Genomic DNA, 17,714 nt, shown 5'->3' on the forward strand with positions numbered 1-17,714 from the left:
AGGCGGAGTGAAACGTGCGAGAACGAAAGGATCACGCGGTTCATAGGAACACAGATTCCTCGGCTTCAAAGAAACCCACACGTTTTTGTTACCTTGGGTGGTTTTCTCATAAAAGGTTTGGAAGAGAATGTACTGACCGATCCACACACGGTGTCAATTGGGGAAATTCTGTGATGCCCTGTGGGTATCTGGACTAGACACGAAGAAGCTAAAGCATCGGTCACTGAGGGAATAGAGGGCCATGGAAGATGCTAGAAGGTATCTCTGGAGAAACCCAGATATTAGGTGAATTAGGCCATCTGTTCTGGGGAAGGACTTCAAGACATTTCCCAGCCAGGAGCTTTCAAAGACAGAATAAGTATATCCTTCTGCCTGTATGGTCAAGACATGCTGCCATGAAATTTTTAAGAAATAAATAAAATTCGGCCCCCGTGAGGTAGGGACGACCCCGGTGAGGTTGAAACGGCCCCCATGAGGTAGGGACGACCCCGGTGAGGTTGAAACGGCCCCCGTGAGGTAGGGACGGCCCCGGTGAGGTTGAAACGGCCCTGGTGAGGCTCAGACGGCCCTGGTGAGGTTGAGACTACTCCAGTGAGGTTGGGACAAATAAAGGGGACCAGTATGGACTGATGAACAGGGGTAGATACAGAAGCAGAGCAACATTGAACAGAATGTTAAACTACAGTGGGAAGCCTGGGCAGGGTTGGGGGGGGGGGGATTAAGAGACCAACTGAAGGACTTATATGCATGCATATAAGATTAACCAATGGACACAAGACACGGGACGGGGGGGGCGGGGGGTAGGGGCCGGGGGAATGTCAAGGGGGGGAAAAAAGGAGACATATGTAATACTCTTTGTAATACTTTAAGAAATAAAAATTATTAAAATATTAAAAAAAAAAGAAAAAAAATTAAAATGCCAAGGGCAAAAGACAAAAAGAGAATCTTAAAAGCAGCAAAAGAAAAAACAGTCAGTCACCTACAAAAAAAAAAAAAAAAAAAAAAGAAATAAATAAAATTAAAAAATAAAGCTAATCCTTGCTTCATTCGTTCACTCATTCATCCAATTATTACTTATTAAAGCACCTACCTCATTCAAAGTGCTGTGTGAGGTGCTGGAGAGGTGACAAGTGTTTAGGAATATGAAATACAGTTCAGTGGGAGGAAGCTTTGGTCTCAGCAAAACCTGGATTCAAACACAAGCTAGACTAGGTGTGTCGCTTTGAACAAGTCTTTTTTCAAAAGCCTCCATTTCCTTTTTTCAAAAGAGCCTTCTTGAGATGTAATTCACACACCAAGCAACCCCCTCATCGAAAGTTCGCTGCATGTAACTCACTGAGCTGTTTAGGATGTTCGCAGGACTGTGCAGCCGACACCACACCCTCATCATGGAGCGTTTTCATACCCCTAATAGACTGACGTACACAATAGCAGTCCATCCCCATCAACTTCCTTTTCTGGGGGAAAAATGGGGAGCAGAGGGCAGGGAGTACCTAGCTGATAGGCCTGTTACAAAAAATAAATAAAATACATCCAAGCATCCAGCCTGGCCCTAGACAGGGACTCATCACATGTCATTCAAGTAAACTTCAAGGCAAAATCTCACAGAAAGAAGCAAAAAGACCAGCTACGCTAAGCAAGTGTCAGAAGGGGGCAAGTCCTTCCCAGGACCCAGGAATACACTCCGGTTCCCATCCTCGGAGCATATCCCACAAGCCAGGGCCTCCCTCCAATGCTCCTGAATACGGAAAAATCAGGTATGCAGTCCAAAAGCCCACTGTTTGGCCCGGCCGGCATGGCTCAGTGGTTGAGCGTCAACCTATGAACCAGGAGGTCACATGCCCAGGTCGGGGACTGGATTCCCAGTGTGGGGCGTGCAGGAGGCAGCCGATCAATGATTCTCTCTCATCATTGATGTTTCTATCTCTCTCCCTTTGCCTCCCTCTCTGAAATCAATTTTTAAAAAGTACATATATATATATATATATATATATATAAAGCCCACTTTTGAAAACATCAGCATTTGGGGGCATAGTTTGGGAGAGAGTTTCTGGAGGAGAGATACACACTCAACCCTGCAGCGAGCGAGCAGCGAGAGCGACCAGGGCCACTGCCAAGAGGTGAGGACCCCGTGGGCTCCCACTGGACGCGCCGGGGAGGCCATCCTGTTGCGTCTCCACTTTTCAAGGGAAAACAAACATGAAGGGCGCTCATCTGGCCGCGGGAGCACGTTCCCTGGAAATGGCAATTCCTCGAGCTCGCCGCCTGCCGCCCGGGTTATAACTTATTGCTGCTTCTGTCTCATTCCCCGGCCTCGGCAGAAAGCAGAACGTGGCACCTACGTTTCACGACCCGGGAGAGGCAATAAAGCACAATTACGTAGAATTTATGATTAAGCCGTAAATTACAGGCGCTTTTTACTTCGGTTGGCGGCCAGAGCTCGGGGGGAGGAAGGGGACGGGGTCAGAGGGAAGCAAGAAAGGGCTTTTTCGGGGAATGCAATGCCTGAGTGGGGCGGGTCTGAGGACAGGGTTTCATGGGGCGGGTTTACTGAGATGCCACCGTCTCAGAGGGGAGTCCCAGGGGCCTCTGTTCCTCCTGCTCACGGGGCTGCGGACGCCCGCCAGCGTGCTCCTGGTGACCCCAAAACAGAGCACGGTGCATTTTTAGGTCATAGCACAGCAAAGGGTCCCACAGCTCCAGGTCCTGATGCTCCAAGCCAGGGAGGTTTCAGAGCTGGGCCACCTCGTGTACAGGACACTCCTGACCGGGCTCTATGAGTAACTCGGCCACAACCAAGGTGTGGGGTGTGCAGGAGGCAGCCGATCCATGCTTCTCTCTCATCACTGATGTTTCTGTCTCTCTCCCTCTCCCTTCCTCTCTGAAATCAATAAAAATATATATATTTTTTAAAGATTTACCTTTCTCATGGTTCCTTTATGTGCTATGAAAACATACACGTGGGATAGTGAGGTGCAAAGCTGGCAAAACTCGGGGCACGGAGCAGGATGGGAACACAAGGCCCGACACCTGCTGGTCTCCTTGGTTCTCCAAGAACCTCCGCTCGGGTCCCAGTCTCCCCAAGTCCCCACATGCAAATCGCAGTTTGCAGAGCACGGCCCCGGACATGGCGTCCGGCCTCTCTATCACCCTGGCAGCGAGGACCCGGCACGGGTGTGACGGCGGAGACTGAGGCTCCGAGAGGGGCTCACAGTGACAACCCCACAGAGGGCGCAGGGAGTCGGGGACCCGCCCACCAATAGGACATCCCCCAGCCTTTGCACGATTTTATCCCAACCTTTTATCCCAACCGGTGGGTGCGGCAAAGCAAAACCAAAGAAAGAAGGAGCATGCGTTTTAGTGTGTTTTGCATTTTGCTCTTTTTCTGCGGTGGAATTTTTACTGGGCAACTGAAGCTTCCAAGTAGCCGATCGTCACAGTAACAACAGGTATTTGAAAGTGAGATACAGTTGGACTTAAGGAAACACGGGAGACAGGATAGAACAGAGTCATGACTAGTGACAGGTAAATAGTAGAATAATAAATTCAGGGGGGGGGGAGGTTTGCCCTGACTGTTTACCTAACACTCGCCTTTGTCCTAAAACATCCCAGCCCCACGCCCGGCTCCTGGTTAAGTAACTTAATTGGGCCGATGTCCCTTGAACTGTATAATCTGTGCCACACAAAAACAAACCCACGGAGTGCCTCCGAGCCGCTCTAAGCCCCTAAGTCCCGGGCTACATGCCGTCTATGGAAAACAGCTGTGCCGAGTAAATCACCCTGCCCTGGCCAGGCCCGGAGCCTATTTATCCCCCACTCTAAGTGTGTTTTGAAGTCCTGGTTGGAAAATTAGTGAAAACTGTAAATCTGTTTGCAAATCTGGTCATGTCTAACTCCGAGATTAGGGCAGAGATTCCAATTTCAAAGTGAAACCGTGACAACTCCAGTTAAGCGTGTCCTCGGGCACCGCCGGCGGGGCCTTCACTCACCCGCGCGGGCGCTGGATTTATGGCAGGCACCCGACGCGCGCCCCATCAGACACCCCCCGAGTATTGACTTGAGACAGCAGGGCTCGGCCTGCACTTCCTCTGCAGACCAATATATTATTATAAATTGAGCTAAACTGTTCCCTTTTCATAAGGGCTATGGAGTTCAGATTTCAGATATCAGCGCGGGCTCAGGTCCCTGCGCGGGGCTCCTGGTAGGATATGGACTGTGCAAGTGCAGAGAAGAGGGAGCATGTGACCACGGTTGCGTGTTTGTTTGTTGGGGTGATTTTGTTTAAGAGGAGTTGGAGGAAAATTCTGTGTACAAATTCAATATGATATCTTAACAAGAAAATATATTCTAGATGCAAACCTGGGGTACCTCGTGCTGTGCTTGGCCTGGGTCAGGAGGGACCAGCTGCCCCCCCTATATCTGAAGCCAGGAGTTGGGAAGTCAGGATTAGATATTATGTCTTGGCTATGAGCTTCTGTAAAATAACACTTCTTCTATCCATTGTAGGCGATGGATATTTTTAAATGCATCTGCATTATAACACGTGAGTCAAAAGGACAATGGGATTATTTAATATTTTCATTATTAACCTGCTTCTCAGGCAAGAATAAAAAACACATAACTTTTAAAAGAAATGGAAAAGAAAGAGGCAAATGGACCATTGGCATCGCCTTCTTTTGTTCCCCTCTCAAACAATTTAGTCCTAGAACCTTTGGGGCATGGGCACCACACTGGGGGAGGGGGTGGAGGGCACCGAAGCCCAGAGCAGGGGTCAGCATCCGAGTTGGGGGAGGAGGGATGGCCCGGCCCGCGGTGGCAGAGCTCGAGTGGGATAAAATGACTATGTCCAGTCCATGCTGCTTACTAGCTGCACTAGTAACCACATCAACCTAACCTTAAGTTTTGTTTTTCTTTTGTTGTTTTTTTTTTTTTGCAATATTGCTAAGATCTACTTCTTAGGCTTACTGAGAGGACTGAAAGAATGATTGATTTGCTATTAGTCCCCAGTAAATGTGGTTGTTATTCACACTCTGCTATCGTTCCAGACCTATGTATATAAAGAAAAAGGACTAAAAAGGCATAGACTGAAACAGGCAGGGGCCTGATTATTACGGTCTTCTTTCTTAGATCCATGTTCAGCAAGTGCAGGGATCAGCCCGGGAGAAGAATTTAAGGGGGAAAGGGACACCACATGAAGTACCAGGGAACCCCACTGTGAGGAGGTCATTCCCTCCGGAAAGATCTCCCCATCCCACTGCTGATATCCAGGCGAGTCTCAGGGAGGGGCCCTTACACAGTGCACTCCTCTCTAACAGTTACTCACCTCCCTTTACAAGACAGAACAGGACTCAGAATCAGGATCCTTGGCAAAAAAAAAAAAAAGGAGCAGACACAATACTGTTTTACTTTATAGATTCATGAAACTTTCAAATTATGCCAAATGATATTGGCTTTCCATTAAAATGGTAATATAAAACTTCCCACTAAAATAAATTCATTCTAGTAAAGGGGAAAAAAAGGAGTTCATTTAGAGAGAAATATTATATAAGTGAGAGTAAGGGAGAGCGTAGATATGGCAAGAACCTCAGAGCTGGTGTGCGAATGACTGAAATTTGGAAAATATGGCCTAGAGAGATATTGCAAACGTGAATTCCTAGAAGCAAGGACCAAGGTTTACCCATATTTCAGTGTCTCCTCTGGAACCTTGGGCAGCATGCAGAACAGTGATGGTGAACCTATGACACGCGTGTCAGAGGTGACACACAAACTCATTTTTTTTGGTTGATTTTTCTTTGTTAAATGGCATTTAAATATATAAAATAAATATCAAAAATATAAATCTCTGTTTTACTATGGTTTAAAATATCAAAAAATTCCTATATGTGACACGGCACCAGAGTTAATTTAGGGTTTTTCAAAATGCTGACACGCCGAGCTCAAAAGGTTCACCATCACTGATGTAGAATATAGTGGGCCCTCTGCAAATACTCCATTCACTGGGAAATAATTGGATCATAAATGCTAGGTTGGGCCATGCTGCTTCCTGACCCTGTAACCAGCACGTGCGTAGATCCCCCAGCAGGTAAGTGTGAGATAGACCCAGAATAAACAGCAGCTACAGCCAAGGAGAGAATAAACCCTAAGAAGCTTTAGGAGTCCATGGAAAACAAGTAGCATGCTCAGGAACAAAACACGACACATAGAGCAAAGAAGCAAAAACAAAGCTCCCCAAATTGCACAGCTTTGGTTCACTTAACCACAGCTGAAATACTGCGTCCAGAAATACTAGAGGACAAGTGCGGAGACAGGCCACGCTGTCAGGTCAGCTGCTCCTGAGAATAAACCAAATTCAAAACTGGTAAAAAAACAAAAAAACAAACAAACAAAAAAAAAACATGCTCACTAAGAACTTATATAGACAGGGACAACTATATACAAGAGCCTAATATGCAAACTGTCCCCTCAGGAGTTTGACCGGGAGTTCGCTCGCTCGCTCGCTCGCTATGACGTGAGCTGACCACCAGGGGACAGCGCGGAATGAAGGCAGGCCCCGGCCAGCAGCCAGAAGGCCCCGATCAGCCCTGATCACTGGCCAGGCCTCGGGACCCTACCTGTGCATGAATTTCGTGCACCAGGCCTCTAGTCATTTTATAACTTCACAGTGGATTTATTTAGGTGATTTAGTGGCTCTGATAAAGACTCCTAAAAAGTGTTCAGAACATTTGTGGAACTCCAGTAACATGGAGAAGGAAAAGTGACTTTTAAAAATCAGCATATCTCAAAAAAAAAAACACCAAATAAACAAACTAGTTACATGTATAAGTTTCATTTTCACTATAAAATACGTAAAAAGGCAAAAGACATTCAAAATATGTACCCGATGATGTAAAACTTAGACAACAGAGCATCAGTGTGGCTCAATCCTCCTAATTACCGAGCATAAAGTAGCAGTCTCCCTGGTGAAGGGGTATCGCCAAACCCGGTGTCTCTATGTCCCAGGAGATCTTGAAACCAACGTGCCAAGTGTCAGGATCTCTGCCTTCGAGTGGAGAGTCCTCCTCGCTTTCCTCTTCCGGGCCTGTGGAAAGACAAGGGGTGATCAGAAAGGAGGGGTTTCAAACACCTGAGGTTCTGGGCACCATAGCAGTTATCTCAGGAATAACTGAAGTTTGAATGAAAATATCTTCCTTTTATATTACATTTTTAAAGACACACATGCTTTAGGATGTTTTTAGCGTCATTTATTTTTTCGTCAAAAAACTTTAACCACATATATCAAGGAGAGAAAGATTATTTTGTTAAATTCCCTGCAAATAAGTGAGAGAACTCTAGATCAAATGGTTAGTTTTTAGGGATATATAAATAACCAAAGCCACCCCAGAAGAGATAGAAAAGCTAAACAAGACACAGAAGATAGAGAGGAAGTTGACCAAGAATCCTCTCTCAGGAAAACACAGGCCTAGAGAATTACAAAGGAGAATACTACCACACAATGAAGGCGTGAGTAATTTCAATACACTATATATTGTTAAAGAGCATAGAAAGAGAAAAGTTTCCAAATTCTTTCCATGCACATAGAATAGTATCAAAATCCAACACACACACACACACACACACACACACACACACACACACAAACACACACACACATCTAGTCTCATATCTGAAAATCAATGCAAAATTCCTAAGTATAACATAAGAAAACAGAATTCAAATCCAGCAGCACATGAGAAGAATAACAGTCCAGAACCAAGTAGTACTTACTGCAGGAATTCAAGGATAGTTCAATATGCACAAACTTATATCTAAAATTAATCATATTCATAAATGGGGGGAAAAAATGTCACAAATGTACTCAACAAACTATATTTTTCATAATGAAAACCTCAATTAAGTAGATATAGGTGGCTAGTTCCTTAACATGATAAAATACGGAGCAACTCAACCTCAAAGCCAGCATCGTATTTTAAAAGGGAAACATTAGAAACATTCCCAAAGTTAGGAATTAGAAGACACTGTCCTTTATCACCACAACGATTCATCATTATTCTGGAAGGAATGGCCAACATAACGGTGCCTCTGGAGTGGCATCATAGAGGAACCCCAATTAGACACAAAAAGGGGTGAAATATGTTTTAATAAAAATATTCTTGTGCAAATGATATGATTATTTATCTGCAAATCAACCTGGAAAATATATCCCAAGGAACAGGCAAATTAAGAAAATGCTAGCTACAAAGAGTGTATATAAAAATATCCTAGTTTATACGTGCATTGTCTATATGAAGAAAAACTTTAAAATATTATTAAAGGACACAAAGGAATATTTAAACAAATGTGATGACATACTATTTTCTTGGGAAATAAGACTGAACATCATGGAAATGTCAGTTCTCCCTTAAATTCGTCTATAAATTTGACACAAATACAATAAAAAAAATACCAACAGGACTGATTTTTAGGTGAATGGGGTTGGTAACTAAGTAAGCTGATTAAACAATTCACATGAAAACATAAGTAAGCAGACGTCACCAGCTCTCTAAGCAACAATAGGATAAACATCGATCGCCAAATAGAATAATGGGTGAAAGTCATGAAGATAAATCCCATAAAAGGAGGTAAAATGAGTTTGTAAACATCAAAAAGACACTCAAACTTATTCACGTAAGTTCAAATTAAAGCCACAGTAGGTGTTTTTCACCTATCAGATCAGAAAATATCGAACACTTTGATAAAGTATGGTGCTAGCAAAATGGAACACTCCTAACCTCTATAGAGGACAATTCGACAATCAAAATTACAAACACAGAACCCCTTTGAACTGAGAGGAGCCTCACAAGTCCCCTTTTATGAATGTATGCTAACATTTCTACATGCAGAGACTGCAAAACGACTTCTGAGCAAGGACATATATTGCAGCGGTGTTCATAGGAGCAAAAGATCAGAAATAACCTCATACCCATCCATAGGCTTCTGTCCCTCTCTGGTCAAATCAACCATAACTCAACTTTCAAAAAGGTGATTTTAAGCTCCAGAGACAGCGATTTTCAGGCGGTTTTCATACCACGGAGAAAGGTTATTCCCCTAAGTGGTCATCTTGATAGGCTGACAGGCTGGCTGGCCGCTGGCCCCTCTAACTCTCGCCCTCACACTCTCCTCAATGTGGCACCAATAAAGTCCTGAGCGCCCTGCAGAGACGGTAATTGGCCATCAGCGTTCCCCGATGTCTCCCATAAATCCAGCACCTCCCAAATGTGCTCATTAAAATACTGTTCCGCTGAAACTTTGGTTCCCCCTGGGGCGGGGGATGGGAGGAGGGACCCTGTCGGTCTGATACATTTTTTTTTTATTGTGTGAGTATAGTGTTGCTCGCTTTCTCAATAAAACACACTTGCAATTACCTATAGCAACTGCGAGCCAGAACTCTGCCCCGTGTCACTGTGGAAACGAGCAGAGGCGATAGGCTGCTACTTGCCTTGAAGCCTCGGTAACATGGAGAGGATTGTAAGGGTTTCAGGGTGTGTTATGCATTCCCAGCTCCCCCTCACGAAGGTCCAAATAAAATTTTAAAAAAAACAAACATTTTTATAAAGCGCAGTTTAAATGTAAGTTTTTAATATCTAACACTCACCCCTCCCCCAACGAATCAATTTGATTTTTTTTTTTTTATGCTACATCGTGTTTAGAAAAAATTAGCTCCACTTTAATGAAAGGTGTATGTCGTCAAATATGTTGACAGTTTTAAAAGCTAAATGCAGCCACTGTTATGCAGGAAACTAAGACGCCCGAGCAGGAAGGAAGAGATGACAGTTGTAATCAAAATATATCGCTTGGATTTTCGTACCACATTTCATAATAACACCATTAATATTGTGTGTCCATGGTTTCCCTGGTATGTACGAACATATTCATCATCGCCACACATTAACAAAATAGGCCTGTTTCCTTGGCCGAGCGCTAAGATTTCTAAGGCTCTGGCCCTGCCAATTATTTTCTCTGCTCCCTGAGCCCCACACCCAGACAGGCTGAGGAAGCAGGTCCCTTCCTATCCCCGTCACAGATCCCAGGGCAGGAGAGAGCCGGAAGTCGCACATGGCCAGCTGGTCTATGAAGCCTAATGATGCTTTCCGTGCCCAGGGCTCACCTATAGTATCTGGGATGGGGAACCTGTGTTGGTTTATTAATTTATTTTTTTTATTTTAGTTGATACACAATCTTATATTGGTTATATTGGTTTTAGGTGGACAATACAGTGATCTAACAGTTGTATATCTTAAATTGAGATCAACCCACAAATTCTAGTAATCGGTCAGCATGGACACTTCTCACAACGTTATCGAGTACAGTCCCCTTCCCCTTTTCACCCACCCCCTCAGCCCCACCCTTCTCGTAACCATCCCTTTGGTCTCTGTTTCTATGAGTCTGTTCTTGTTTTGTTGGTTTGCATTGTTTTTAGATTCCAGGAATCCGTGTTGTAAAATGGAGGGAGACAGAAGGTGAAATGGGAAGGTGTGAGGTTGGGAGGACACAGGAGGAGGGGAAGGCAGGTGGGTGGATAAGACCATCATCAATGCCACCCGGCCGGTGTGGCTCAGTGGCTCAGTGGTTCAGCATTGACCAATGAACCAGGGAGGTCACAGTTTGATTCCCAGTCAGGGTACATGCCCGGGTTGTGGGCTCGATCCCCTGTGGGGAAGTGCAGGAGGCAGCCAATCAATGATTCTCTCTGATGATTGATGTTTCTCTCTCTCTCTCCTCTCCCTTCCTCTCTGAAATCAATAGACATATATTTAAAAAAAAATTCTGCACGAGAACATCGATGTTGAGCTGCAGAGGCATCACATGAACACATGGATTCACAAGAGAAGAGGCTGGAGAGGCGGGCAGAGGCCAGGGCCTGGAGGGCTCTGTGGACGCAGGAGGGATCTAGCCTTCCACTGCGGGCAGCGGAAGATGCTCACGCCTCCCGGTACATCAGGGCTGCTGTTCGGACCGATCCTGGGAAGGCAGAAGCCTCCGTGGACAGACCTTGTGTACTTTTTCTGCACAGGTTTCCAAAGTGAAAATGGAGAACTCGGGTAAGTGTGAAGGGAAAAGGGAACGAGACCCAGTCGGTCCCAGCTCAGAACCTACAACCGGAAGCTGCGCTCGGAGGCCTCGAAGGAGCGAAGCAGGACGCACCTTCCACCCCATCACTTCTGCGGCAGGAGGCGCGGCCCCGCCTCCCCTTCTTTTCCTCTTTGGCCCTTCATGGGAGACCGAGAAATTAATGCCGAGAATCTGCAATGCCTGGCCACCTGGCCATTAAATTCAGAATTGTTTTCCCTAGAAAGACAGAGTCACAGAAGACGTGTCCTTCCAAGGAAACAGAAATGGTGAGTAACCAATCGCTATTCTGTGTCAGCGACCTTTTTCTGGGGGCGTTCCCGCCCAAGAACAAGGGGTAGGGCCGAATGAAACGATGGGCTTCTAACACCTTCCCTGCTAACGTACACACCCTGGTGACACGAGTGACTGCCAGCAGAGCTGGAATAGAAAAATCAAATACTCCGTCTATTTACACACGGCTCCCCAAAGCCACTCCTGATTAAAAATTGTACCATTTCAATCTTCCCACCGGAGAGATCTATTAACTAGGGCTGCTTGGGAAGCCAGTGAATTTAGGGTATAATTACACGGATCCTAGACAAATTACTTCTCCATGACCCCTAGTCACAGAGCTAAAACGAAGAGGGTCGGCCGGCTCATTATGAACCTACAGGAAGGCTTCACTGGGGAAAGGTATTGAGAGCAAAGCCCAGAAGGACCCGCAGCGTCACCCGGATTTAACTTCGGCGGGAAGGAGCCGCTTCTTTTCTGAACTCCCGCTGCGTGCGTCTTACAGGAACCTTGCCCGCGGCACCTAACGCTCTCGCGGCACCGAGTAACCGTGTGACCGTGGACAGGCCACGTCCCTTCTCCCACCTCCATTCTCATCGGTGGGATGAGGGGCTTCGGCCAGGTGACTTCCGAAGACCCTCCCAGAGCAGATGCTCGTTCCTTTCGTCATTATGGTCCCAGAGCACACCTGCCCTCACCCGTCCTCTCGAGGCCAGAGGGGCATCTGATCTATCTTTGGAGTCTCCGTACCATCTAGAACAGAAGTTCCCTTCGCGGACGCTCAGCGAACAAGGTCCAGGGCACGGAAAGCAGTGCAGTTGTCTGAAACGTCCGCTCTTGGCCCTTTTGAGCCCTCCCGAACACCAAACATGATTTTAGCCCAAACGGTTCTCTTCAAGTCACCTTAACGTGCCTCTGGCAGGAGTCAAAGGCGCCCAGAGAACTAAGTGTGTCGCCTGTCACCTGGAAGAAGTCACTTAAGAGAAATGCACCATCACAAAGTTTCAAGGCACGTGAGTTGCCAACCACCTGACCCGACTGCGTGCATGTGGCCAGAGGCCTTGAGAAAGGTTCCGCTGCACAGAGCTGATGCATTCTGCTCACCCAGAGCCTGTGCAGACAGATGCTGTGGGGGGAGAGATGCGAGGTTATCAGGGCCTCCAAGGAAGAATGAGGAGAACATTCCCTTAACCTGTCCAGAGGTGGGCTTTTTAAAAATATATTTTTATTGATGTCAGAGAGGAAAGGAGAGGGGGAGAGAGAAACATCAATGATGAGAGAGAATCATTGATCGGCTGCCTCCCGCACACCCCCTACTGGGGATCGAGCCCGCAACCCGGGCCTGTGCCCTGACCAGGAATCGAACCTGGGACCTAGGCTGACGCTCTATCCACTGGAGCCAAACCAGCTAGGGCGAGGGGGGCATTTAAAAAACCGGGATCCCAGAGATATCTACACTGGGGGGACAGGAAATGCTTATAAGGCATTTGGCCAAAGCTGTAAGGCTCTGAAGCCAAAGTGCCTACGTTGCAATCTGAGCTCTACTCATTCGTAGCTGTGTAGCCGTGCAAAAGCGAACCATCCTTCTTGCCTCAGTTTCCTTGCCTGTAAAATGATGAGAGCAGTACTTTGCCCGTGGGGTTGTTGTAAAAATCGAATGAGCTAATACACGTAAAATGCTTACACCAGCCAGCACATAGTAGGTGCCCCATAAAAGAGCGCTCCCGGTATTGCTGTTATTATTAGCGAGAATTCGGGGACCCTCGGGGGTTGCAGGTTCCAAATCTGCGGTTCCCTCCTCCCGGGGACAACCGCAGGACAAACCTGTATCTATTCATGTGTCTGAATAAATAGACCTGTATCTTGGACAAGCCTTGATCTATTTATTTAGACACATAAATAGATAAAGGCACTTGATCAGTCTTCGCTACTCCCGACCACAGGAGCTATTCATTAAACATTTAAATTCCTTTCTGAGAGATATTCTAGATTTCAGAAACCGCTCGGTCACCCACACTCTGGGAGGACAATGGGACTATTAAGCTGTGGGGCGGACCGGACCTGGAGCACAAAGACACCTTTGTGGCCGCCGGGCCACCACACACCACTGCCTCCCTTTCAGAGCGCGGCCTCCTTAGGAAAGACGCGAACAGCCTCCACGGTTGGCTCGCATCAGAGTTCTTGGATGCGATAGTTCCTAAGGCCCTGGCAGGGCCTTCTTAAAGAGCAGCGGGTCCCAGTTCCTCCCAGGAGGGCAGCATCAACTCCCCCGGGAGCAAGTGTCTTGGGGCCGCATCATTCATTATTCAGGACGCCAAGGAAGCCGGTGAAATTTCCCAACCGCAGAACCGGTTCCTTGTTTCGGGCCGCAGGCACCAGGGAAAGTTAGAAATAGTTTGGCGATCCTGAGGGGTATTCTGCGACGGGGGAATGGTAAGAAATTTAAAGACAGCCATGGGAATTTCTTTTTCAAATCCCCTTTTCCAAAAGTCATTTTAGTATTAAAAAATAATAACTAACAACCACCACCAGATCCAATTGAACGGTTGTCAGAAACAGTGACCCTTAAAAGTTCCAGTTCATGCCCTCGGGCGACATCTAGAACTCTGGTTCTCCAAGCACCTTTCAATACACAAGTAGAAGACACAAACAAGCAAGCAAGCGAAACTGAGGTCTGGTAGCCCTTTGTCAAGTGATCAGGCGGATAAGAAGGTTGGCAGTGGTCACGCTGGGTAACAGAGTCAACTACCTTTTTAATAGTCCTGTTCTGGAAACCAATAGAGACCCTAAACACACAGACACTGAACAACAGGAGGAAAATCAGCGTGGGCCACACACATAATATAGCCTCTGGTCTGTGTTCTGAGGGGACCACATTTCAGGAAGCGCTAGAACGGGTTTGCCACATGAACCCTATTAGGTCTAAACCCGCAGAAGGGATGGGGTGGGGGTGGGGGTGGGGGACCAGAGAGCTTCCTGAACAGTGAGGACTGCCTGCTTACAGAGCCCACCTCGCTGGCGTCTGCAAGGAAGGGCAGGAGTCGGAACGGGATGAAGCCAAGAACAGGTCCCTATTTGACAAGACAGTGATGTCAACCGCAATAAAACATTTTGGCGAGACAGGACATGTGCACCTGGGGGAACCTGCAAAGACTTGACAGCTTTTGCTTTTCCCAGCCCTTTCTATCAGCAAGTTAATTAGAGCAACTGTACAATCTACTCTGGGCTTTAGACAAAGGCACCTGGCTCTCCGGGGGCACGGGAGGGACGAAATGACAGCCGTGCTGCCACGCGACCACATCCTCTCTGTGCACAGGGTGACAGTGGGCCAGACAGCACAGCTGTATCCTGCAGGTACGTGGCTGTGGCCAACCTAAAGAGGAGACACACACACACACACACACACACACACACACACACACACAACAGACGCAACACCTGAGACCACACACATACAAACCCAAGCGCACAAACCCGTGAGCACACCCACGGGCAGGTCCAGAGCCTGCCCAGCTCCGGTCATATGCCCGCCTCGGGGCTGTGTGTCCCCTGTGCGGACCGTACCTTCGCAGCTGTGACTGTACACGGCCACCGCCGACCTGTCCACCAGGTTCTCGTCGTGGTGCCAGCTCACCGCCATCTTCCCCATGCCGAAATAAGGCTCCTCCTTCAGGTAGGGCATTTTCTGGGGATCCATGAAGTTCAGCAAGGTCACGTTGTACGCAGACCTGCTCCGGATGTCTGCTTCGTCCGGCCCGTCGAAAATCCCCAGGCCGAAGTCGGGACCGATGCACACGGGCACCTCGTCGATGTTCGCTCTCTCTTTGGCGACCAGCTCCTCCCACGCCTGGACGGTCTCGAGCTGCAGGTAGCTGTTGAGGCTGAGGAGGGTCTGACAGGCAGCGGCGACCTCTGCCTCGTGGTAGGTGATGTTGGAGCCCCGCACGGGCCAGGGCACCGCGAAGAGCCGGGTGTTCAGGTACTTGTAGGTGCAGCCCGGGTTGCCGACGAGGAGGCGCGCGACCGGGGTGAGCACGTCTTTGCCTTGGACCCTCACCAGGTCCCGGGCCAGGCAGCCGTGCTTGTGCAGCGTGGCGAAGGCCGCCTGCACCTCTCTGTGCAGCTCCTCGGGCACGCTGCCGGCTTCGCGCAGGACGAGCTTGGGGTATTTCAGCTGCCACTGCAAACCAGAGCGAGAATGAGTGTCGGTTTTAGCCTTTGCAGAAGGATGTTTCTTTGTAAGCATTAGAGGAAATCTAAAAAAAAATAACTGTCTCCCGGCCAGCGTGGCTCAGTGCTTGCGCGTGGACTCATGAACCAGGAGGTCATGGTTCGATTCCCAGTCAGGGCACAGGCCTGGGTTGCGGGCTCCATCCCCAGTAGGGGGCGTGCAGGAGGCGGCCAATCCATGACTCTCTCTCATCATTGATGTTTCTATGTCTTTCTCCTTCTCCCTTCACCTCTGAAATCAATACAAATTTTTTTTTTTAAAAAAAGAAGATATACATTCATAGGACGGTACAGTAAATTTGATAATAGGCAGATGACTAGGCTTCAGGGTATTTTTGCACGGGGGGCGGGGGAGGGAAGGGCACTTCTCAGGGAAAACGTAAAACGAATCAGCAGCTAAGAATATGTGCTGGTCATTAGGGCTGTTTACCAAATAGTTCTGGACTCGTCCCCTGTCCCCCGTGTAGAATGACGCCCGCTGGCCCCTCGTGCAGGGTGAAGCCTAGGACCACTTGTGCTCAATGAGGAGTGATGGCTGTCACTGCTAGCCTAGAGCGTTTCATCGCCAGTGCCAGACCCTCCGGAACCGTCTTCCCTTTGGCACAGTCACCAGCCGGCGGCTGCCTGGACTCCTCAGGGACTGCTTTCACGGGTAGCGACTTCCCGTTGGCACACACATGTGTGACATGAACAAGCAACATCGCCGGGGGAAGCCGCTGAGACTGAGGGGCTGTCTGTTACTGCGGCGTTACCTGGCCGACCCTGGCTGGTGCGGCAGACAGAAGGCAGGAAGGAAGTCTCAGGAAGTAGTAGAAGCAGCAGAAATCAGAGGCAGGTCTGAGTGGGGGGAAGTGGGTGTAGCAGGGAAGCACAGTAGGCGTGCCTTGCTTCTCGGTGTGCTCCTCTGAGGTGTGTGATCATGAATTAAAGCGACACAGAGCAGAGGTGGACGGCACGCCCCTGGGGACGGCCACAGAGGCTGTCGGGCACCCGTTAGGAATTCCCAGTTTCTAGCCCTCATTTATCCCGATTGGAAAACGAAAACAGAAATATCTCCCTTTCCGTTTGCACAGCTCATGGAGGCGGTGGTGTAAACCAGTGAGCAAGACACAGAACCTTCTGGCGCCACGGCAGTCACTAATTTTACTGCTAAACTGGTTCTCCTCGGAGCAAGTCCCCCAGGTGAAGCACCCGTCTACCTGGCAAGATAATTGAGGAGGACACGGTAGCAATTCCAGTGTTACCGCAATGGGCCTTCACGCAAAGCATAAAGAAAATTAAGATAATTCCCAGGAACTCTGTTTAGAACACACTGCTTCAGAGAGAGAGAACGGACAGAAGACATACACACAGACCACTCTTGCTGGTATTGTTCGATCTATACTGTGGCTGGAGACCATAGAAAATACATTTAACACAGGGGAACTGTAACTCTGAGGACCTGGGAAATACACGTAACCATGAGGATCACATGTAAATACCTCGACGTTAAAAACAGCATTCTACTTGGAAGAGTGCATCATGGGGAAATAGAGAAATGTATCAAGAGTATAAGGCTATTCATCCTATGTTTTATGATTAAAAATTGAACACGAAAATGCCCAGCAGCAGATTAGAAGGGAATTAGTACATCATTTATGTCGTGAAGTAATAAAGTGACACACTTTAGAAGAATTTTTGTATCATTTTATGTAAAAAAAAAAAAAAACACAAAACAACTATTTTACAAGAAATTGGTAACAAGATAATTAGGCAATCGGATCCTAGTTTCATTTCAAAAATAAAGATATGTAAACACTCACAGAAAAAAAAAAAAAAGACTTGGAGAAAAATATGGCCAAAAGTTTAGGGTGCTTATCTCTGGGGTAGTGAACTTGGGCATAATTTCAACTGTCTTCTTGAGATAGCTGTATGTTTTTCAAATTTGCAAAGATAAATGTAGGCAATTTTGATTACAATAAATACATATAATAACAATTGGCTAATATCATCGCTATCTCAAAAAGTAATATGCAAGAGAAAAAAAACATCGAACCTGAATGCCCTCTCTTAATATTTATAGAATAATTAGATTAGTGCCAGATACATCAAAGTGCTGGATAGAG

The 17,714-nt window shown here is 47.3% G+C and overlaps 1 protein-coding gene across 3 annotated transcripts in view; it reads right to left on the reverse strand.

Moving 5' to 3' along the window:
- FTO (FTO alpha-ketoglutarate dependent dioxygenase) overlaps positions 1-17,714 on the reverse strand; it is a 242,100-nt gene that overhangs the window by 157,288 nt on the left and 67,098 nt on the right. For all 3 annotated transcript variants that reach the window (XM_070398592.1, XM_070398591.1, XM_070398593.1), the window contains 2 exons: positions 14,944-15,559; positions 6,935-7,078 (listed from right to left, as the gene is read on the reverse strand). In XM_070398592.1, coding sequence (XP_070254693.1) covers positions 6,935-7,078; positions 14,944-15,559 — 760 coding nt within the window. The remainder of the gene's footprint in view (positions 1-6,934; positions 7,079-14,943; positions 15,560-17,714) is intronic.

This window comes from Myotis yumanensis, unplaced genomic scaffold, assembly GCF_028538775.1.
Source record: "Myotis yumanensis isolate MYYU_CA2020_CCGP unplaced genomic scaffold, mMyoYum1.0.hap1 SCAF_18, whole genome shotgun sequence".
NCBI classification, from domain to species: domain Eukaryota; kingdom Metazoa; phylum Chordata; class Mammalia; order Chiroptera; family Vespertilionidae; genus Myotis; species Myotis yumanensis.